At 41.5% G+C, this 23,631-nt stretch overlaps 1 protein-coding gene across 1 annotated transcript; it reads right to left on the bottom strand.

Moving 5' to 3' along the window:
- Nucleotides 1–522: 522 nt before the first annotated feature.
- LOC146687048 (uncharacterized) lies at nucleotides 523–23,631 on the bottom strand. The gene is made up of 4 exons (XM_085437979.1): nucleotides 23,408–23,631; nucleotides 15,804–16,019; nucleotides 13,674–13,925; nucleotides 523–2,584 (listed from the first exon to the last, which is right to left on the bottom strand). The coding sequence occupies exons 1-4, from the start codon at nucleotides 23,568–23,570 to the stop codon at nucleotides 1,347–1,349; spliced, it is 1,869 nt and encodes a 622-aa protein (XP_085294105.1). The 5' UTR covers nucleotides 23,571–23,631; the 3' UTR covers nucleotides 523–1,346.

The raw sequence follows: 23,631 nt of genomic DNA, 5'->3' as shown, positions 1-23,631 counted from the left end.
TTGATCTGAAAATACCATTGCAGATTTGTTTGAATAATCTTTTTTCATGTCACCGATGGTGGTATGAAAAAGGAAGACATGCTCTTAGCAGACAGGGGAGTTGTGTGTTCAGTGTTTGCTGTTATGTGCTCCACTTTTGTTCTGAAACACAACTTCAGAAGACATTGATGGAGTACAGTTGAGGACCTGGAAAGGAAAGTGAGGACGAGAATCAATGAACTTAGTATGATAAAGCCCTTTGAATGTGTTGAATCTTCCTGGCCAGTTGCTTCACCAAAAGGCAGATCACACAAAGCCCTGTTTAACAGCTCGTTTGGAAGTACTGTTAGTTTTCAAAGAGCAGCAGGATTGTGCAGTCGCATGTTTTAAAGGCTTTTCAGAATTTCTACAGGCTGGAAAGATGTTGATTCAGGGTTTTGGAACACAATTTAAACCAAAACACAAAATTTACAGGAGATGTAAAGTTTGATGCCAACAGTTTTAATTGAACATACAAGATAAAATAAAAAAAAAAAAAGCTCTCTAGTATGTTTGACATAAGCACATGGAGGCCAAAAGCAAACAAAGATAAATAAAGATGAAGACTCCCAGGGAACTTCTGAGCTCCTTTATGGGAGATGAGTCACCAGCTCCTCCTCCTTTATTATATAATTATCAATATTTTATCTTTAAACTGAATTATCTACAATCTTAAACTGGATTGTTTAATGTCAAAATGGAACACAACACTGTTAAAATGACACATTAGTCCATAAGTTATGTTATAAATATAAATAATAAATGAGCTTAAAATATGGATCACAGACAATTTGAAAACAGATCAACTTGTCAACATTGTCATTCCCTAAAATATTCCCTTTCCATCTGAAAAGCACTTGCCATAATGTCAATCCAACTACTACATGGGTAGTTTTTTTAAACTGATATTTCCAAGTGCGTTTTGGAGAAATAGTTATTTTTACATCAAGACACTAAAAATATCTCAAGCACTGTCGAGGCCATGCCAAAGAAAATGAAGAAACTTCAGCAAAGACAAAGCCTATAAACTATAAAACAATGATGTCAGAAAAAGGTGATAAAGGTGCACACATTTTATGGTGGACAAGACAAAAAGTTTGTCTTGTCCATGTGTCAAAACAGAAACTGAGCTTCCGAAAGCCTTTTTAAATTTTCAGTTTTCAATGACCCAAACACTGTTTATGTGTTCTACCACCACCATTTTCTAAGAATGAAACTTAGCATGTAGCATCTTTTCCTAATTGCATTTTCAACTGTACTGGAGAACTAAAATGTTTCACACAGGTGCTGAAACAGTGTGGTTTCTCACTTTTGTGAACTGGCATGTGTTATTTCAAGTTTCCCTCTACCTGAATCTTTTCTAGATTGCTACAAGAATGTGGCTTCTCACCTGTGTGAATTCGCATGTGTGTCTTTAACTGACCCCTCTGAATAAACCTTTTCCCACAGGTGGAACAACAATGTGGCTTCTCACCTGTGTGAATTCGCATATGTATCTTCAACTGACCCTTCGTAGTAAATCTTTTCCCACAGGTGCCACAACAATGTGGCTTCTCACCTGTGTGAATTCGCATATGTATCTTCAACTGACCCTTCGTAGTAAATCTTTTCCCACAGGTGCCACAACAATGTGGCTTCTCACCTGTGTGAATTCGCATGTGTCTCTTCAACTGACCCCTCTGAGTAAATCCTTTCCCAAAGGTGCAACAACAATGTGGCTTATCACCTGTGTGAATTCGCATGTGTCTCTTCAACTGACCCGTCGTAGTAAATCTTTTCCCACAGGTGCAACAACAATGTGGCTTCTCACCTGTGTGAATTTGCATGTGCATATTCAAAATGTGTTTCAAACTAAATCTCTTCCCACAGGTGCTACAAGAATGTGGCTTCTCACCTGTGTGAATTCTGATGTGTCTACTCAAATCTGACGTCCACCTAAATCTTTTCCCACAAATGGTACAAGAATATGGCTTCTCAACTGTGTGAATTCGCATGTGGCTTCTCAAATTTGATTTTATATAAAATCTTTTCCCACAAGTGCTACAGGAATATCGTTTTTCATTTGCATGGAATTCCATGTGTACTTTCAAATGGCTTTTCTGATTAAACGTTTTCCCACAGGTGCTGCAAGAATGTGGTTTCTCACCTGTGTGAATTTGCATGTGTCTAGTTAACTTTGACTTCCAAAAAAATCTTTTCCCACAGGTGCTACATAAATGTGCTGTCTCGGAATTTTGAACACTCGGGCCTGATACGATTTGCTCCCACTCATTTCTGTGCGAGTTACCATCCTTGATTTCATCCTGATCTGCGTCAGGAGATTTGTGAGAATGGAGCTGGTCACTGCTTGGTTCTGGTTCACTGTGGCCACTTTCTTCACGAGCAGGAAAAGTTTCAGTCTCCTGCTTTAGAACAACCGTTTTTTCCACTTCAGTGGTACAGAGTTCCTCCTGTTCCTCTTTAATCTGTGAAGGATCCTCCTGGTGTAGACTGGAGTTCTTCTCCTGGTTACAGACCTGCTGAGTTGTGAGCCCATCCTCGTCCTTACAGTCATGTTGTGGAAAATCTTAAGGGACATATCAAAAAAACATACATTTGAGAAATTACAAGGTAAGCTTAACCATTAAGCATATGGCTTAGACAGATCATCTACGATGAGAAAATAAAGAGACAGACACACACACACACACACACACACACACACACACACAAAGTGGTATCTCTTAAATTTTGTTATCAAAGTGCACAAAACATTTAAAAGTTTGCTTAAAATTATTTAAAAACTTTACAGGACACTCACTTCAGGATTTATTTATTGTTTAGATTAACCATTCATTGCCTTAAAGTTGGGGAGAATGGGAGGTAGAGCCTTCAGCTTTCAGGTCCCTCTTCTGTGGAAAAAGCTGCCAGTTTGGATTCGGAAAACAGACACTCTTTTTAAAAAAATAAAAAAATAAAAAAAATATTAGGCTTAAAAAAATTTTCCTTTTTGATAAAGCATACATTTATGGCTGGATCAGGTGGCCCTGATTAGGCTCATTGAGATTTAAACTGGGTGAGAGAACCAATCTTTCTTATACCTGGGGGTATAGAGTTCAGCTAAAAGCTCTGCTTCCCATCATGGTGAGGCGGAAGGAAGGCACAGAAAGCTGGATAGAAGAAGAAGATCAAAGTGAGCGGACAGAAAAGGTAGTGGTTAACAGGTCAGAAAGGTAAGGAGGTGCGAGGTTATGAATGGCCTTGAAGATGAGCAGAAGAAGCTTGTGGAATATCCAGAATTTCACTGGGAGCCAGTGAAGTTCCTGAAGAACAGGGGTGATGTGCTGGTAGGAGGCAGTTCTGGTGATAATGTGAGCAGCAGAGTTCTGAACCAGTTGAATCTTACGGAGGGATTTTTGGGGGAGACCATGCAAGAGAGAGTTGTAGTAGTCAGTGCGGGAGGTAACAAGACTGGGCAAGAATGGATGTAGACTGGGTGACAAGAGAAGGACGAAATCTGTTAATGTTGCGTAGATGGAAATAGGCAGAACAGGTGAGATTATTGATGTGAGATTTATAGGAAAGTGAACAGTCTAGGATGACACCAAGGCTCTTAACCTGAGGAGAAGGGAAAACTGGAGTTATCGATAGTGAGTCAGAAGTGGTTTGCCTTCAAAAGGTTGGATTTGGTGCCAATAAGGAGGATTTCAGTTTTATCCTTATTGAGCTTCAGAAGGAGTAATAAAGGTAATATTAAAACTAAGAAGCTGCTGCCATTGTTGGAAACTGGAATTGGCTGGGCCACGCTATGAATCCTGGGATAGGTTGGGCAGCGAAGGATACACCCGACCCATCCTTCAAATCTGGAAATGAAGGACATTTGCCGGCCGCAGTTGGAGGATTCTTTGAATTTGGACAGCCTTCGTCGAGTCGCTGTAACGCAATCGGCCTACAAATGCAGCCTCTGAAGGATTTGATTTCGTGGCTCAAGAGTTGGGAGTTCGCCTTGTAATCGGAAGGTTGCCAGTTAGAGCCCCAGCTTGGACAGTCTCGGCCGTTGTGTCCTTAGGCGAGACACTTCACCCGTTGCCTACTGATGGTGGTCAGAGGTCCTGGTGGTGCCAGTGTCCGGCAGCCTCGCCTCTGTCAGTGCGCCCCAGGGTGGCTGTGGCTACAATGTAGCTTGCCATCACCAGTGTGTGAATGTGTGTGTGAATGGGTGGATGACTGGATGTGTAAAGCGCTTTGGGGTCAATAGGGACTAGTCAAGCGCTATACAAATACAGGCCATTTACCATTTGATTTTGATAGTCGACGTAATCGTGACTAGTCGACAAGTCGTGGCAGCCCTACCTTACAGTATAAACCCCCTTCAGGACACTGTTGTTGGGATTACAGTGGGATGCAAAAGTTTGAGCAACCTTGTTAATAGTCATTATTTTCCTGTATAAATCGTTGTTTGTTACAATAAAAAATTCTCAGTTAAATATATCATATAGGAGACACAGTGATATTTGAGAAGTGAATTGAAGTTCATTGGATTTACAGAAAGTGCAATAATTGTTTTGATTTTTTTTGGGGGGGGGGGGGTTGCCTGTCCCGTTTGGCTCTTTTGCCATCAGAATTATTGTCTAAAAGTGAAGAAAGCTGCCCAACGGATTTAATTTACCAAATGGACCATCCCAGTCTTGCCGTAATGGTCTATTTGATTCACCTTTTGTTTATTTTATTTTATTTTCACTTGCTAAATACGGGACAGACTTGACTGGGGAAAAGAAAGGGGAGAAAGAAAGAGGGAAAGAAAAATAGCAGGGAAGAGGAACGGTGATAAAGGGCAAAAAACAAAAAACAAAATAAGCAGACAAAAAATACATGTATCAATCACCTGGATCACCTGTTGAGAAAGAAAAATGGCAGTGGTTCCCAAACTTTTTTTGGTGGGTCCCCTTTTGTTTTACAAGAAAAATGTTCGCGCCCCCCCGCATGCACGCACTAACACATCCTCCAACCACACACACCCATATTTTGCTCCATTACGGTTTATTTCACACCTCAAACATTTAGTAAACAATTAAGCAAATACAAGTAATCTGCAATAAATTACAGGTAGTAAGAAAATAAACTACCAACTAATTTACGCTACGTCCGCACCTACACGGGTATTTTTGAAAACGCAGCTGTTTTGTCCACATGTAAACGGCGTTTCAAATCACCAAAAACTGAGATTTTTTTCAAACTCCTTTTTTGCGTTTACGTGTGGACGAGGAATACAGAGTTCGTCACGCAACGTCAAAGGTATGTGCGCCACGTTGTTTACATGAGATGAATTGCAGAATGGCAGATAGAGACGAAATACTATTAATCTGACTATCTGCAGGTTTTACACGCAGTTACTGTCCCTCCATTTACAAAGGCAGAGGTGTCACAATGTGATTATTTTACGTGTAGTTGTTTTTTTCCTCTGTAATAATATTCAACATTGCTATCAATACATTTTTCAAAAAATGCCTCTGTACAAAATAGGTTTAAAAACAAACTGGGATACTGTTTGTCCGTGATTTGAACCGGGGGAACAAATCGTGGCAGGATCAGCCTGATATTACTGTAACTTTACTGTATAAAGTATAGTATGTATATCTCCAAAATGTCAGGAATAGTTAGTCATTACAACAAGTGTTTGTGAACTAAAAATCACGAATATGGGATACTGTTTGTCTGTGATTTAAACACCCCACCGCTGCTCCCGACGAAGGGAAAAAGCAATTCTGCTGAGGAGGCCTACCTTGGCACTTGTGCAGGTTAAGCCAAAGGGAAGATATGCTTCACCATATTTACTAGTCTCTGGCTTAGAATGAAGTTGGTTTGGAAACATATTCAGCTATGCTTCATCTCCTGCTTTGAGTTTCTGTAGGCGCCCGTGCTAGCAGTGTCCAAGCGTTGTTTCTCCCCCACCCCCCCCTTTTCATCCCGCGCCATGGCTCTGCGCACCCGCTAGGGGGCAGGCCACACACTTTGGGAAAGTCTGATCTATGGGAATATAACAGTAAATACTAAATATTAAACATTATCGTGCAGCACGTAAGATCGACAGCGCACACTGTGCTTTGAGGTAGGAGCCAAAAAGGGTGTAGTTGGTGTGTGTGAGTACCCGTGTGTACACCTGTGAGCATGAGCACGCTTGTATTTAAAAGGTTCCTTTATGTAATGATCTGCTAGTGGGTGTGGGGAGCCACAGCCCCGTCCTCCAGGACATGAAGCAGGTATGGAGGAGATCAAGACTCCAGAGGCCCTCAGAACACAAGAGACCAGGGAAGACCAACAGAGGGGCAGCCGCAGCACTATCCCAGAAAGAGCTGAGGAGAGCCCCCCATGAGGGGTCACTCAGCAGCCACGGAGCATCATCATCATCATTGTTTATTTATATAGCACTTTAAAAACACACAAGGCTGACCAAAGTGCTGAACAACAGAAACATAATAGATACCATAAGAATAATAAATACGATAAAATAATAAACATAGCGAAAACAATAAAATACAAGTCAGTCAACCACTGAATCAAAAGCCAGTGAATAAAAATGCGTTTTCAATCTGGATTTAAAAACCATCACTGATGTCGATTGCCTAATGTGAAGAGGAAGATTATTCCGAACCACCAATGCACAGATGTCTGAGGGCGTCTGCCACTGGCAGGGGAAGTGGTGGGGGGAGATAGGCCTCCATACCTTGGAGGGCCTGAGATGTCCCTAGAGAGGTGGCGTCTGATACCCAACCTGACATATAGACACAGACAAACAGGCACACACAGATACAAACATCCATTTCCACCCTCATGCTCTCATGTGCACTTCACACTCAACCGACGTGGAGACAGACATAGAGAGACACTATACACACAATCACACTCCCCAAGGGTACTCTAAGCCCCAGGTCTTGGTACCCTTGCCCCTGGAGGGGGAAACTGCACCCAAACCTAGGTAGTGTTACAGTTTTCCCTGGGGTGGAGAGAAGCAGACTGCCCTGACTCGGCAGCAGCACGGAGGCCCCACATTCCAGAACCCAATCGGATGGCCAACTCCTCCTCCTAGCCCCCACGTTCCAAAAGGCCGCAGAGAACGGGGGTGTGTGAAGACTCCAAGCCTCGCTCCGCCCGCTCATATGTAGTGTTGATGCATGTGTGTTCTAAGGTGCATTTAAAACCCAGGAGGGCATGGAGCTACCTGCCAGAGAGCAGCAGGAAAGCGCATAGCCCTCCCCCGATAGCCTTCAATGTCTATGTGTATTTAAAATTGAGAGGTAGGCAACGACGCCAGGGGTGAGGTTGTACACCCTGATGTACACCCAAGATCCTATATGTATGTGTAATGAGAGTGTGAGTAATGTGAATGTCTAAGTTGTGGGATAAAATTGAGACACAGGAGGCCAGAAGGGGACAGAGGGGGAGATGCCTCCCCGCAACCCGCCAGGGAAAGGGGCCCCAGGCCCATCCGGACCGGGGCCCCAGGCCCATCCGGACCGGGGCCCAGTTCAGCAGTGCCGCCCAGCCCCACAGAGCCCGGGACAGCCCACCCGACCCCACCACAGAAAACTGCACCCACCCCGTCATCCACTCATCTTCCAGACTACACAAGACAATAGACACTCAGGCTGAGATCTTCCTCCATCTCTCCTATATCTCCCCCTCCTGCAGAGTGAGTTCCTGAAGAGAGGAGACCTCCTGCAAGATGTGACAATCTCCCCCACCAGTTGAAGAGCCCCCCAGGTGGCTCGATGCACTGGCAGCACCCTGCGCCAGGGCTGGGCTCCCATACACCCACCCGCCCACAACCCCAGCAACACACCAACCAGGACCCAAGCCCCCAAGGCCCAGCCAGGGCCCCAGCCCACAGACTGAGCACCCCGAGAACCTCATGCCCATCCTGGACCCACCCAAGGGCAGCCAGGCTACCAGGTCAGTAACCCACGTCCGTCAGCACAGACCCTCCCCAAGCCCCGCTGCACGCAGCCACGAGGAAACCGTCGCCTAAGAGCCAACAGAGCCCTAAACAGGCCATGACCGCAACCCCGGGTTGAGCCCTCCAAGGAAGATGCTCCTGGGGAATCCCCCGACGCCCCAAGCCTGTCGCTACCCCCACACCAATCACAACAGCGAATGTGGGACCAAACTATGACATCCGATGACCTGTATAGTGCACTCTATGTAATATTTTGTATTGAATTAATTGAAGACTGGGATTTCTAATTAAATGAAAGGTTGTTAAGTATATATGAGACCAGAAGTTTTGGTCTAAGTTAACTGATAAATCTGCTTCCCATTTGTGTGTGTCAGAAAGCATTCTGTATATTTTGGAAAGTAATTTGAGGGTTTTAAGAGTAAGAAATTGAACCACACTTGGTGGTGTTTTTAGTTCAACTTGACCCGGTTTGAATTTCTTTTTTACTATGGATTTAATTTGTTGATATTCTAAAAAGCTTTTCTTGTTGATCCCATATTGTGTAACTAGTCTGTCAAATGGAATAAATTCTGTTCCTTCTAATATATGTTCTAAGTATTTGATTCCTTTACCACTCCAATCTGAGAAGTTTATCATATTATTGTTTTGTAATATGTCAGGGTTGTTCCAGATAGGTGTACGTTTGCATGGGATTAATGAAGACGCCGTCAATTTTAGAAACTCCCACCATGCTGTCAGAGAAGAGCTGATGCAGACGCTTTTAAAGCATTCATGTCGTTGGATATTTGAGCTGATAAATGTTAGGTCTGAAATCTCTAGATTATTGCAAAGTGCTTGTTCTACCTCTAGACAAGGTTCGTCTAAGAAGGTATGTTTTAGCCATCCTGAGATAAACTGAAGAAGTAGTGCTGAAAGTTAGGTAGTTCTAATCCTCCTTTATCCTTGGTCTTTTGTAGTGTTTTTAAGCTAACAATTGGGAGTTTATTTTTCCAAAGGAATTTGGACATACATGAATCTAGAGACCTGACCCAATCTTGTGGTGGTTTAGTTGGGATCATTGAGAATAAATAATTTATTTTTGGTAAGACCATCATTTTTAATAGCGGCAACCCTTCCCATGAGTGATATGGGTAGACATTTCCACCTAGCCATATCACCTTCTACTTTGTTTAAAAGTGGGATATGGTTTAATTTAGTTAGATCTGTAAGCTTGGGAAAAACGTTAATACCTGAATATTTTATATTTCCCCGATTGCAGTGGTGTAGAAGAAGAATAATGGAAGGAGCAATTAATCGGAAGGACTGTAGATTTTGGCCAGTTAATTGAGTAATCTGATATTCTTGCAAGACTTTATCAATTCAATCACGCCAGAGATATTGGTTTGTGAGTTTTGGAGAGAAAGTAACACATCTGTATAAAGGCTGATTTTAAGTTCCACGTTCTTGCATTTTATGCCCTTAATTACTGAATTCTGTCTAATTGCTGCTGCTAGTGGTTCAATAGAAATTGCAAACAGTGAAGGGGAGAGTGGGCAGCCCTGCCTCGTGCAATAATTGTTTAAACAAAATCAGGCAGGTGCATAAATTTTGGCACTGTTGTCATTTTATTGATTCCAAAACCTTTAGAACTAATTATTGGAACTCAAATTGGCTTAGTAAGCTCAGTGACCCCTGACCTACATTTACAGGTGAATCCAATAATGAGAAATAGTATTTAAGGGGGTCAATTGTAAGTTTCCCTCCCCTTTTTTAATTTTCTCTGAAGAGTAGCAACATGGGGGTCTACTCTCAAATGACCTGAAGACAAAGACTGTTCACCATCATGGTTTAGGAGAAGGATACAGAAAGTTGTCTCAGAGATTTAAGCTGTCCGTTTCCACAGTTAGGAACATATTGAGAAAATGGAAGACCACAGGCTCAGTTCAAGTTAAGGCTCAAAGTGGCAGACCAAGAAAAATCTCGGATAGACAGAAGCGACGATTGGTGAGAACATTCCGAGTCAACACACAGACCAGCACCAAAGACCTACAACATCATCTTGCAGCAGATGGAGTCACTGTGCATCGTTCAACCATTTCAGGCACTTTACACAAGGAGATGCTGTATGCAAGAGTGATGCAGAGGAAGCCTTTTCTCCACCCACAGCGCAAACAGAGCCGATTGAGGTTTGCTAAAGCACATTTGGACAAGCCAGCTTCATTCTGGAATAAGGTGCTGTGGGCTGATGAAACTAAAAATGAGCTATTTGGGCATAACAAGAGGTGTTATGCACGGACTGGGAATCTTGTCAAAGTTGAGGGACACATGGATTCCACTCAGTATCAGCAGATCCTGTAGGCAAGGCAAATTTATTTGTATAGCACAATTCAACAACAAGGTGATTCAAAGTGCTTTACAGAGACATTAGAAACAAAAACAAATAAAAAGTATGATTTAAAATTGATTAAAACAAGCAAACAAACAAAACTAAACACACATTTCACACCTGTTCGCACGATCTGAACCCTTATCGTAAGGGGAGCTACCAGTCCTTCTGTGGACGAGCTACTTTCTATTTTAAATTCCCTGAATTTAAAATACTCTCTAGACCCAGTTGGGGAGCTACCCAGAGCTCTAACCCACTTAACAAACAAAACAGTATGTAAAATCAAAACAGATAAAATTAGAACTAGATAAGATCAGTAGTTAATGTACGTTTTGAAATTTAAGCTTAACTAATTAACAAACAAACAAAACAGTATATAAAATCAAAACAGATAAAATTAGAAATAGATAAGATCAGTAGTTAATGTACGTTTTGAAATTTAAGCTTAAAAGTGTGGATTTGGTGCTTTATTCAAATGCAGCTGAGAATAGGTGAGCCTTCAACCTGCATTTAAATAAACTGAGTGTTTCAGCTGATCTGAGGCTTTCTGGGAGTTTGTTCCAGATATAAGGAGCATAAAAGCTGAATGCAGCTTCTCCGTGTCTGGTTCTGACTCTGGGAACTGATAAGAGACCAGATCCAGATGACCTGAGGGATCTGGAAGGTTCATACTGGGTTAGGAGGTCACTGATGTATTTTGGTCCTAAACCATTCAGAGCTTTATAGGCCAGATATATATTTGTGTGTCATCTGCATAGCTGTGGTAGTTTATTTTGTTGTTCTTTATAATCTGTGCCAGTGGGAGCATGTAAATGTTAAACAGAGGGGGTCCCAAGATGGAACCTTGGGGAACTCCACATGTGATACTAGTCTGCTCAGATGTGACGTTACCTATTGATACAAAGTATTTCCTGTTTTCTAAGTATGTTTTGAACCAGTTTAGTACAGTTCCTGAAAGACCTGCCCAGTTCTCCAGTCGTTTGAGTAATATGTTGTGGTCAACTGTATCAAATGCTGCACTGAGATCCAGTAAAACTAGGACTGACATTTTTCCACTGTCTGTGTTCAGACATATGTCATTAAACACTTTTGTCAGAGCGGTTTCAGTGCTGTGGTTCTGTCTAAAACCTGACTGGAAGGCATCATAGCAGTTATTCTGTTTTAAGAAGTAATTGAGCTGTTGAGAAACTGCTTTTTCAATGATCTTACTTAAAAATGGGAGATTTGAGATCGGCCTGTAGTTTTTCATTTGTGTCTTGTCAAGATTGTCCCTTTTCAGTATAGGTTTGATTACAGCAGTTTTTAGTGGTTCTGGAAACACCTGACATTAAGGAAAAGTTGACAATCTGTAACAGGTCTGACTCTAAAGTCTTTGAGACCTTTTTGAAAAAAGGTCTCAAAGACTAATGTCTTTGAGACCAATGTCCAGGAATCAGTGACAAAGCTGAAGCTGCGCCGGGGCTGGATCTTTCAACAAGACAACGACCCGAAACACTACTCAAAATCCACTAAGGCTTTCATGCAGAGGAACAAGTACAACGTTGTGGAATGGCCATCTCAGTCCACAGACCTGAAAATTACTGAAAATCTGGAGTGTGAGTTAAAGAGAGCTGTCCATGCTCGGAAGCCAAACCTGAATGAACTAGAGATGTTTTGTAAAGGGGAATGGTCCAAATCACCTTCAACCACAATCCAGACTCTCATTGGAACCTACAGGAAGCATTTAGAGGCTGTAATTTCTGCAAAAGGCAGATCCACAAAATGTTGATTTCATGTCCTTTTTTGTGGTGCCCAAATTTATGCACCTGCCTGATTTTGTTTAACAATTATTGCACACTTTCTGTAAATCCAATAAATTTCATTTCACTTCAATATCACTGTGTGTGTCTCCCATATGATATATTTAACTGACATTTTTTTATTGTAACAACCAACGATTTATACAGGAATATAATGACTATTAACAAGGTTGCCCAAACTTTTGCATCCCACTGTATTTCCCTATATGAATAAAATAGAAATGAACCGAGTGAAGGAGGCCATGTTAGACAAACTGAAGAATCATTTATGCACAAATCATAGTGGGAGTTGTTTTTTTTTTTTTTTTTAATAGGATATGAGAGACTTTTCTTTAATAATGCCATATCACCTCACACAAGGAATGAGAGTTTCATGATTCTTAGTGCAATGGAACCCTGTTTGTACATTTTCTTCTCTTGTATGCTTTTATAAGGTCAGTACTGTTAAGGCACTTAGCATTCTCTTAAAATCTGTTTGTATGTTTTATTTACAGGTGGCCACTTGTTGGTGTATATTATATTATAAAAAAGAAAGAAAAAAGAAACAGAAGTTAAAAAGATGTTTGAAACTCAAGAGGTCAGAAATTCCACCAAGCGGAGCATTTTTAAAATCAGGGTCAAACCTATACATCTCTATAGTTCATAAACATGGAGCAAGCAGATGTTATAGACATTGATCAACATCTGCTTGCAGCAAATACACTGTATCCAGTGGCCAGGGAAGATTAAAAAAAAAAAAAAAAAGAAAAAAAAGAAAAAAAAATGTAGTCAAGAACAAACTAGGAACCAATAGCAATACCAGTTCTGAAAGAAAGTGATGATGGATTGGCCACACAATCAGGAAATCCACCAATAACATCACTGCACAGGCCTTGTGCTGGAATCCAAAGGGACAGAAAAAGAAAGAACCAGAAACACATGGCACAAGGGCACAACTACCATATTGTTGTGTGGTTTGTTAAAAGCTCAGTGTCAAATCAATATTTTAAACTGATTGTTCAGTCCTAATGGGGATAATTATGTTATCCACAAAAGGTCCAGTGGATGTACTCGGTCATAATGTATAGGGGTGTCTCTCGAATTTTGTTCATATGGGTGGACATATGCGGGCTACTGAAAACAGAGGTGGCACACCAAAAGCATAATTTAAGGTTTGTGTTTTTTTTTTTTTTTTGTTTTTTTTTTTTTTTTTTTTTTTTTTTTTTTACACGTTGATATCAAATATAGGTCACTTGAAAAATGTGGCAGAAGGAGTGATGACTGCAATTCGTGAGGGACAAACAAAGTGACAATATGAATGACAAAAATGTATATGCAGGAACAATGTTTCAACTCATTGTAGGGTGTCTTCCTCTCTCTTGTACTCAACTGTATTATTTCCAACTTAGGACAGTCCTGACAAGGGCGACACTGTGAGGGCTAGACATTTTGGCTCTTAGAATATTACGTCAGTTTCCTTGTTGCAGTTTGTCCTTAGATTTGTCATGTGCCTCTATAACATATCTCTGAGGTCTCATTAGGACCCAACGTGAATTAGATCTATTAAGGTTTTGCATACCTATTCTGTGCAACTTTACTTCAGGGTTCCACATGATGCCCAGCTGCTGCACGGTCCAGATGATGCCGCTTTTGGTTTCCTGCTTCAGTGCAAGCTGCTCTTCTTCATGATTGATGGAGATTTCCTCCTGTTCCTCTTTAATCTGTGGAGGATCTGTGTCCTGCTGGTCCAAACTGGAGTTCCTCTCCTGGCTACATACCTGCGGGTCATCCAGTTCCTCATTTTCCTTACAATCACGTTGCTGTGGGAGGTCTTGATGGACACAACACACAAGAAAAAAAGTTACACTGTGAGCAGGTCTCTCAGACCTGGGCATCAGTTCCCTCATGTGCAAATGGTTACTGGACTTCCTGACCAACCGCCGCCAACATGTCCAGGTGGATAACCACTGCTCAACTACAATCACAATGAACACCGGTGTACCACAAGGCTGCGCGATGAGCCCTTTCCTCTACTCCCTCTTCACCCACGACTGCAGACCTGCTGGTGGTTCTAACACCATCATTAAGTTTGCAGATGACACCACGGTGATTGGCCTAATCAGTGACAACGGTGAGGCCGCCTACAGGGAGGAGGTAGATCGTCTGGCTGAGTGGTGCGACACAAACAACCGGCTGCTTAACACTGAGAAGACCAAGGGGCTCATCGTGGACTACAGGAGGAATGCTGACCCACATCCACCCATCCACATTAAGGGGACGGCTGTGGAGCGTGTGAGCAGCTTCAAGTTCCTGGGAGTCCACATCTCTGAGGATCTCATCTGGACGACCAACTGCTCCAAGCTGGTCAAGAAGGCTCACCAGCGCCTCTTCTTCTTGAGGACTCTGAGGAAGAACCACCTGTCCTCAGACATCCTGGTGAACTTCTATCGCTGCACCATCGAGAGCATCCTGACCAACTGTATAACAGTCTGGTACGGGAACTGCTCTGTCTCGGACCAGAAGGCGTTGCAGAGGGTCGTGAAAACTGCCCAGCGCATCGCCGGAGCACCACTTCCTGCCATAAAAGACATCTACAGGACGCGGTGTCTGAAAATGACTGGGAAAATCCATCAAAGACCCCAGTCACCCATTACATGGACTCTTCACCCTCCTGCCCTCTGGGAGGCACTACAGGAGCCTCCGGACTAAGACCACCAGGTACCGGAACAGCTTCTTCCCCACAGCTGTCAGACTCCTGAACTCTGCCTCCTGACATCTGACCCACGTTAACACATGGACTGGACATACACACACACACACACACAGGACAACTCCTCATACACACAATAATAACATGGACTGAACCACCACTCACAACCACTAGCACTTTATATAGCCTCTGTAGAAATTATCCACACCCTCACTTATCTTAACTGCACTACTGTATAATTCTGTGTAAATAGTCATTCTGTACAATAAGATAATTTTTTAAATCTACAACTGTTTATAACCTGCATAGTTCACATTTCTGTATATCTCATATTTCTGTATAGTTTTTTATATTTATATCCTGTTCATAGCTTGTACTCACTACAGCCTGTACATACTTATAGATATAGCATATTCATAACATACTTCATACCGTGTACATTATAACATACCATAATAGACCCATTTCTGTAATATACTCACATATCTATATTATTGCTAATATCTATTTGTAATATATCTATATCATGGCTAAAGCACTTCTGGATGGATGCAAACTGCATTTTGTTGCCTTGTACCTGTGACATGTGCAATGACAAACTTGAATTCTATTCTATATGCGAGCAATATTCAAATATTCTCTCTCATGCAGTGAACAGCGGAGATTTCTGTCTACATGCAGAAAGTCATCATTTATGAGGCATACAGCTTGCCACTCCAACTTGGTCCTTGTGGCCAATAATCCAGTTTTCATCGTCTCAACATTTTTCTACATACTGTGTACAGTTCTGGACTAACATGACTTAAATCTGGTGGAATTTTTTGTTTTTTATTAAACAGAAGATTTGAAATCCAGGTTTTATTTTACTGTGCTAACAGAAAACATGTCTTCAGTGAGGCAGTATCCCAGGCGGTAATGCACGCCATGTGTCTTTGTGACATTTTGATGAGTCCTATTCATTTCTATATTATGAAATCTGTATATGACACTTTTACATACCTATTCTGGTCAGCTTTACTCCAGGATTGCACAACAAATCCAGCCGTTCTCCGGTCCAGACATGAATCCCTTCAGCTTCCTGCTTCAGTTCAAGCTGCTCTCCTTCCCCACTGATGGAGATTTCCTCCTGTTCCTCTTTAATCTTTGAAGGCTCCGTGTTCTGCTGGTCCAGACTGGAGCTCCTTTCCTGGTCACTGACCTGCTGATCATCCAGACCTTCGTGTTCAACAAAGGGACACAAGAAAATAGTGACGAATGTGATAATAATAAAGATCAAGAAGGATTAAAAGGGGTCACCTATTGAGAATTTAGCTTATGGTTTCAAGGGCTCTTGCATTCTTGCAGATGCTGCCACAGAAACATTCACTCATAGTCATGTGTTCATTGGGTGATGTTGATAACCGTACAGAGTCTAATTTTTAGATGCGAGTGCCAGTGATCATCACACAATGTGAATAAACAAACAAATGAACGAACAGTAGCATGATCTGAATATGATCATGAAAGCTTAAAGTACTTTAAGACGGCAGACTGGAAGTCTTTGTGTTTTGACCAACGCATTAAACCATATATTTTTAGATATAAGTTGTAACGGCCGCTTGTTCTTACACTTGAGTCTAAGGTTTATTTTGAGCACCTGACAGCTCTTTTTTGCTTCTCATCTATAAACTCTCTCCACAACCTTTCAAATGATTGGTGGTCGAACAGAAATGTCGTGTTCGAGTCGGTGGTGGAGACCGCTTTGCGGCATAATTTGCGTTTGAGTTTTCTAATCCGTGTAAGATTTATCATAACCAAACAATGTCCATCCTACAGGGGGAGCCCCTGGTTTAGGAATAACATCCTCAATTTGTTTTGGCTGGTCCTTCTGTTTGGAGCTACCAGGTTCTGCCTCATCTTGATTGATAGCCAGTGAAGAAACCAATGAAAAAAATATTGCTGTAAATGTGTTTTGCGACACCACAAAACAAACAATAGTGTGTCAAGCCTGATGCTTAACATTGTCCACCCCAGCTGTAAAACTCAGAAACCAGTCTTACTTGTTATCATCTATCGTCCACCTGGGCCTTACACAGAGTTTGTCTGATTTCTCAGACTTTTTATCTGATTTAGTTCTCAGCTCAGATAAAATAATTATTGTGGGTGATTTTAACATCCATGTAGATGCTAAAAATGACAGCCTCAACATGGCGTTTAATCTGTTATTAGACTCAATTGGTTTCTCTCAAAATGTAAAAGAACCCACCCACCACTTTAATCACACTCTAGATCTTGTTTTAACATATGGCATAGAAACTGAACATTTAACAGTGTTTCCTGAAAACCCTCTCCTGTCTGATCATTTCCTGATAACATTTACAATAATTGATTACACAGCGGTGGAGAGTAGACTTTATCACAGTAGATGTCTTTCTGAAAACGCTGTAACTAAGTTTAAGAATATAATCCACCCACTGTTATCATCTTCAATGCCCTGTACCAACATAGAGCAGAGCAGCTATCTGAACGCTACCCCAACAGAAGTCGATTATCTTGTTAATAATTTCACCTCCTCACTACGTACGACTCTGGATACTGTAGCTCCTGTGAAAACTAAGGCCTCAAATCAGAAGTACCTGACTCCGTGGTATAATTCTCAAACACGTAGCCTAAAGCAGATGACTCGTAATCTGGAGAGGAAATGGCGTGTCACAAATCTAGAGGATCATCATTTAGCCTGGAGAAATAGTTTGCTGCTTTATAAGAAAGCCCTCCGCAAAGCCAGAACATCTTACTATTCATTACTGATTGAAGAAAATAAGAACAACCCCAGGTTTCTCTTCAGCACTGTAGCCAGGCTGACAAAAAGTCAGAGCTCTTTTGAGCCAACCATCCCTTTAACGTTAACTAGTAATGACTTCATGAACTTCTTCACAAATAAAATTTTTATCATTAGAGAAAAAATTACCAGTAATCATCCCACAGATGTAATATTATCTACAGCTACTCTTAGTACCATTGATGTTAAGTTAGACTCTTTTTCTCCAATTGATCTTTCTGAGTTAACTTCAATAATTACTTCCTCCAAACCATCAACGTGTCTTTTAGACCCCATTCCTACAAAACTGCTCAAAGAAGTCCTGCCATTAATTAATTCTTCGATCTTAAATATGATCAACCTATCTCTAATGATCGGCTATGTACCACAGGCCTTCAAGCTGGCTGTAGTTAAACCTTTACTCAAAAAGCCATCTCTAGACCCAGCAGTCTTAGCTAATTATAGGCCAATCTCCAACCTTCCTTTCATATCAAAAATCCTCGAAAGAGTAGTTGTCAAACAGCTAACAGATCATCTGCAGAGGAATGGTTTATTTGAAGAGTTTCAGTCAGGTTTCAGAGCTCATCACAGCACAGAAACAGCTTTAGTGAAGGTTACAAATGATCTTCTTATGGCCTCTGACAGTGGACTCCTCTCTGTGCTTGTCCTGCTAGACCTTAGTGCAGCATTCGATACTGTCGACCATAATATCCTATTAGAGCGATTAGAACATGCTGTAGGTATTACAGGTACTGTACTGCAGTGGTTTGTATCATATCTATCTAATAGACTCCAGTTTGTGCATGTAAATGGAGAGTCCTCTTCACACACTGAGGTTAATTATGGAGTTCCACAGGGTTCAGTGCTAGGACCAATTCTGTTTACATTATACATGCTTCCCTTAGGCAGTATCATTAGAAGACATAGCATACATTTTCACTGCTATGCAGATGACACCCAGCTCTATCTGTCCATGAAGCCAGATAACACACACCAATTAGTTAAACTGCAGGAATGTCTTAAAGACATAAAGACCTGGATGGCCGCTAACTTTCTGCTTCTTAATTCAGATAAAACTGAGGTTATTGTACTCGGCCCTGAAAAGCCTAGAAATATGGTATCTAAGCAGATTCTTACTCTGGATGGCATTACCTTGGCCTCCAGTAACGCTCTGAGGAACCTTGGAGTCATTTTTGACCAGGACAGGTCCTTCAATGCACATATTAAACAAATATGTAAGACTGCGTTCTTCCATTTGCGCAACATCTCTAAAATTAGAAATATCCTGTCTCAGAGTGACGCTGAAAAACTAGTTCATGCATTTATTACTTCCAGGCTGGACGACTGTAATTCATTATTATCAGGATGTCCAAAAAACTCACTGAAAAGCCTTCAGCTAATCCAAAATGCTGCAGCAAGAGTACTGACAGCGACTAGAAAGAGAGAGCATATTTCTCCTGTTTTGGCTTCCCTTCATTGGCTTCCTGTTAAATCCAGAATTGAATTCAAAATCCTGCTCCTCACATACAAGGTCTTAAATAATCAGGCCCCATCTTATCTCAATGACCTTGTAGTACCATATCGCCCTATTAGAGCACTTCGCTCTTGCTCTGCAGGCCTACTTGTTGTTCCTAGAGTATTTAAAAGTAGAATGGGAGGGAGAGCCTTCAGTTTTCAGGCCCCTCTTCTGTGGAACCAGCTTCCAGTTTGGATTCGGGAGACAGACACTATCTCTACTTTTAAGATTAGGCTTAAAACTTTCCTTTTTGCTAAAGCATATAGTTAGGGCTGGACCAGGTGACCCTGAATCCTCCCTTAGTTATGCTGCAATAGACATAGGCTGCCGGGGGATTCCCATGATGCATTGAGTTTTTCCTTTCCAGTCACCTTTCTCACTCACTATGTATTAACAGACCTCTCTGCATTGAATCATATCTGTTATTAACCTCTGTCTCTCTTCCACAGCATGTCTTTTATCCTGTCTTCCTTCTCTCACCCCAACCGGTCGCAGCAGATGGCCGCCCCTCCCTGAGCCTGGTTCTGCCGGAGGTTTCTTCCTGTTAAAAGGGAGTTTTTCCTTCCCACTGTTGCCAAAGTGCTTGCTCATAGGGGGGTCATATGATTGTTGGGTTTTTTCTCTGTATCTATGAAGCGCCTTGAGGCGACTTATGTTGTGATTTGGCGCTATATAAATAAAATTGAATTGAATTGAAATTCAAAACGATAGATGTTTTAATTTCATCATCAGATATATTTCGTCACATTGCACAACGTTAGCCTACTACAGGGGTTCCCAAAGTGGGGGGCGCAGAGCCATTGCAGGGGGAATGTTAAAAGGAAAAAAAAAAAAAAAAAAAAAAAGGAAAAGAATGCTTGGACACTGCTAGAATAACGGACAGGTTTTTTTGACTGGGCTCCCACACAAAACACAAAGCAGAGGTTGAAGCATCGCCGAATATGTTTCCAAACCAACTTCCTTCAAAGCCAAAGACTAGAAAATATGATGAAGCATAGCGTGCCTTTGGCTTCACCTGCACATGTGCCAAGGTAGGTATTGCGGCTCCTCCAACCTATGGCCGCGGCAGGCTAAACATGAGGACACAGATGACGCGCAACAATAAACGCATAAAATACACTTCTGTACCATTTGCTCCTTTTATTCCACATGCAACTGTCCAATATATAAATCAGCACATGGGATTAACTATTAAACAAATGCACAGACTGCACAAACCAATAACTGCAACTCTCCAATAACTGCACTAACTACTATGTCAAATTACAACCTGGTTCATTGCATCAATTAGTGCACAAATATACAAAAACCATTCAGTTCCAGTTAAAATACATCAAGATCATTCAAGCTGCGCTCAAGCTGCAATCAACAGAAAGTTTTGCCTCATGCTCACCCTACCTTTCTGCTCATCAACATCAGGTGCTGTGAACAGGTGAGTGCAACCACATTTATCATCTACCACACCCATGAGCAGTGTTGGGGAGTAACGGAATACATGTACCGCCGTTACGTATTTAGAATACAAAATATGAGTAACTGTATTCCATTACAGTTACCGTTTAAAAAGATGGTATTCAGAATACAGTTACTTTGTTGAAATAAATGGATTACACTGCGGTACTTTCCTGTTTCATTTTGTCGCGGGTCAGGACTGTTTGGGTTTTGTTTGACAGCTACGTTCTTTCGTTCCAGGCGGCAGCGTTACGGTTGCCATGGTTACAGGGCGACGCTCTCTCTCTCTTTCTGCGACTGTGTTTCCTGGGTGAGAGAGCGCCTTTTCGTTGTTGTTGTTGTGCTAAGCTAACAGGCAGAATGCTACAAGCATAGCTCTAAAGAATGCAGCATCATGGGCAGTATAGTCCGTGTTGCAGGGAGAATGCACTGCCATACACGTTATGTGTCTGTGAGCGCGAGGAGGGAGAAAAAGGCGAGTGGAAAGGTACGAGTTGTCGTCGAGGAAAAACGGGAGCTGGAAGCATGTAAATATAATAATAACAACCACTGCAGCCAAGAAGAGTGCCTGACGAGCCCAGTTGTAAGTAAGCTATTAAGACTCGACTGTACACCGTGTTCGTGTTTTCCTCCGAAAACAATAAGTTCCGTTGGAGCAGTCTTTCAACGCCTCTCTCTGTCTCTCGCAAGAAAAATTGACCCACACAACAAAGTAAAGCTATTTTTCGGCTACGAGCCGACAGGGACCCCGCCGTATTAGTCAGAGGTCCCTTTACTACAGTTCGGAGTCGCGGACCTTCAGTAATAGTAATAAATCACACAGCAATAGTACATTCACGTTGTTGTAAAAAGCACGATAATATATTAAGTAATCCAAAGTATTCAGAATACGTTACTCTCATTGAGTAACGTAACGGAATACGTTACAGAATACATTTTGGGGCATGTATTCTGTATTCTGTAACGGAATACATTTTAAAAGTAACCTTCCCAACACTGCCCATGAGACATGCCCCACACCCGTGCACCAATACAGTGAGTCCATTTAAACCAACCCACTTAGTCAAAAAAGGAACAACTCATATGGCTCCTACAGTAGGTACCCCCAACAGAATTTGTTTCCCCTGCATCGGGAGGATGCGCTAGGCTGTCCAAATCATGCACAAACAGTATCCCACAGTTGTTTATGTTTTTGAACCCACTTTTTGATAGCAATGTTGACTATTATTACACAGGGGAAAAGAAAAACTACACGTAAAATAATTACACCATGACACCTCCACCTTTCTAAATGGAGGGACAATAGCTGCTTGTGTATATGCAAGTGTGTAAAAACTGCAGATAGTAAGATTAACAGTATTTTGAATCTGCCATTGCAGAAATTAATCTCATGTAAACAATAACATGGCGCACAGCGTGATGTGAAAGGCACACATCTCTGACATTGTGCGATGAACTCCGTATTCGTCGACCACAGGTAAATGCAAAAACTGAGTTTTCTCCAACCTTTTTGGTGATTCGAAACGCTGTTTACGTGCGGACGAAAGGACCAAATGCATAGAAAAATACCCATGTTGGTGTGGACATAGCATAAAAGAGTTATTAGTTTTACTGCTACCTGTAATTTATTGCAGTTTACTTTTGTTTTATTATTTTCTATCAAAGGTTTAATGTGTGAAATAACTGCAATGGAGTTCGAAAACAAAATATTGGTGAGTGTGCTTGGTGGGAATATTTTTTCTATACGACATTACGGTGTTCTGACAAACCATCCTACTTTGGCAAAACGTCCTACCTTAAGTAGTTTGTGCACATTTCTGCTTTCACAGAGTAATTTCACCACAAATTTAAGTAGGTATGACGGTTTGCCACTTAACTTTGCCCATCAGAGTATACTTGTAGCTCATATTCATAAGCCCAGGATGGTTTGCCACTACATTTTACACATTAAAGTATGGTTGTAGGTCACAGTCACAAAGGTATCATGGTGTGGCACTTGATTTTACCAGTCAGAGTATGTTTCTAGCTCAGATTAACAAAGGTAAGACGATTTGCCACTTAATTTAGCTGTTAAAGTATGCTAGTAGGTCACATTCACAAAGGCAGGATGGTTTGGCACTGAATTTTATCAGTCAGAGTATTTTTCTAGCTGATTTTCACAAAGGTAAGACGGCTCGCAACTTTATTTCGTATTGTGCGCATGCGCAGAAACAATGGGTACGATGATTCGTCAGGTAGGATGGACTCTCAGAAAACCGGCTCAAGAGCCGCAACAGTAAAAAGGAGATGAATACCAGAGTGTTAGTGAGATAGAGGTTTTATCTCAAATTGGCATAGCAGGTTGGCTAAAATGGCTACCAAGGCAAAGACTAGTGAGCTTCCTGAAAGCCTGCCTCAGGTATGCTTTTATCAACACCAGACTAGGTGGGGCCAATTAGCACCAGCTGAACATACTCAGGAGATTAGGGGCTAAACAGGAGCGTAACAGGTGGCTAGTAGCCTTCAGTAATAGCAATAATTCACATGACAATAGTGCATTCATGTAGTTGTAAAAAGAATGGAAAATATATCAAGTAATCCAAACCAAAGTATTCAGAATACATTATTCACATTGAAATGTATTTTAAGTTACTCAAACTACATTTGGGCCATTTATTTGTAATCTGTAGTAGAAAACATTTTAAGAGTAACCTTCTCAACACTGCACAGATATAGCTGCATACACTTTACTGGGGTGTATTACTAGTTTAGATCAATGCATTTATGCAAAGCATTTAGATCATGCCCAAGTAAATCACACAATCCCGCAACCCCCCACGCCTCCACAAATTTACACACCTGTATTGTGTGACTTTATCCCGGGTCTGATATCCAGCGGTATTAGCTGACGGATCTCCTCCTCATACCGGACGATTGTTTTTTCAAACTCTGAGAAGATTTCTTCTGTAGCAGCATTTAATCTCTCCTTGATAAACTCTCTCAGATGCTGAACTGAAGACATTATTGCAACAACAACCGATACCGCCAAACCAACGTCTTCAAACTTAACTCGGGATCTCTCA

This window comes from Copadichromis virginalis, linkage group LG18 (genome assembly GCF_057382275.1).
Source record: "Copadichromis virginalis isolate Kocher_CV1m ecotype Utaka linkage group LG18, C_Virginalis_male_GT1.1, whole genome shotgun sequence".
NCBI lineage: Eukaryota > Metazoa > Chordata > Actinopteri > Cichliformes > Cichlidae > Copadichromis > Copadichromis virginalis.
The sequence above is the reverse complement of the archived record's forward strand: the minus strand, read 5'-3'. Positions and strand labels throughout refer to the sequence as shown.

Excerpts from the sequence above, each read along its gene's own strand:
- LOC146687048 (XM_085437979.1), bottom strand. The coding sequence starts at position 23,570 with ATGTCTTCAGTTCAGCATCTGAGAGAGTTTATCAAGGAGAGATTAAAT. Across the intron at positions 13,926-15,803 it reads AGTAAAGCTGACCAGAATAG|ACCTCCCACAGCAACGTGAT; the intron begins GTATGTAAAAGT and ends GTGTCCATCAAG. Across the intron at positions 2,585-13,673 it reads AGTAAAGTTGCACAGAATAG|ATTTTCCACAACATGACTGT; the intron begins GTATGCAAAACC and ends ATGTCCCTTAAG.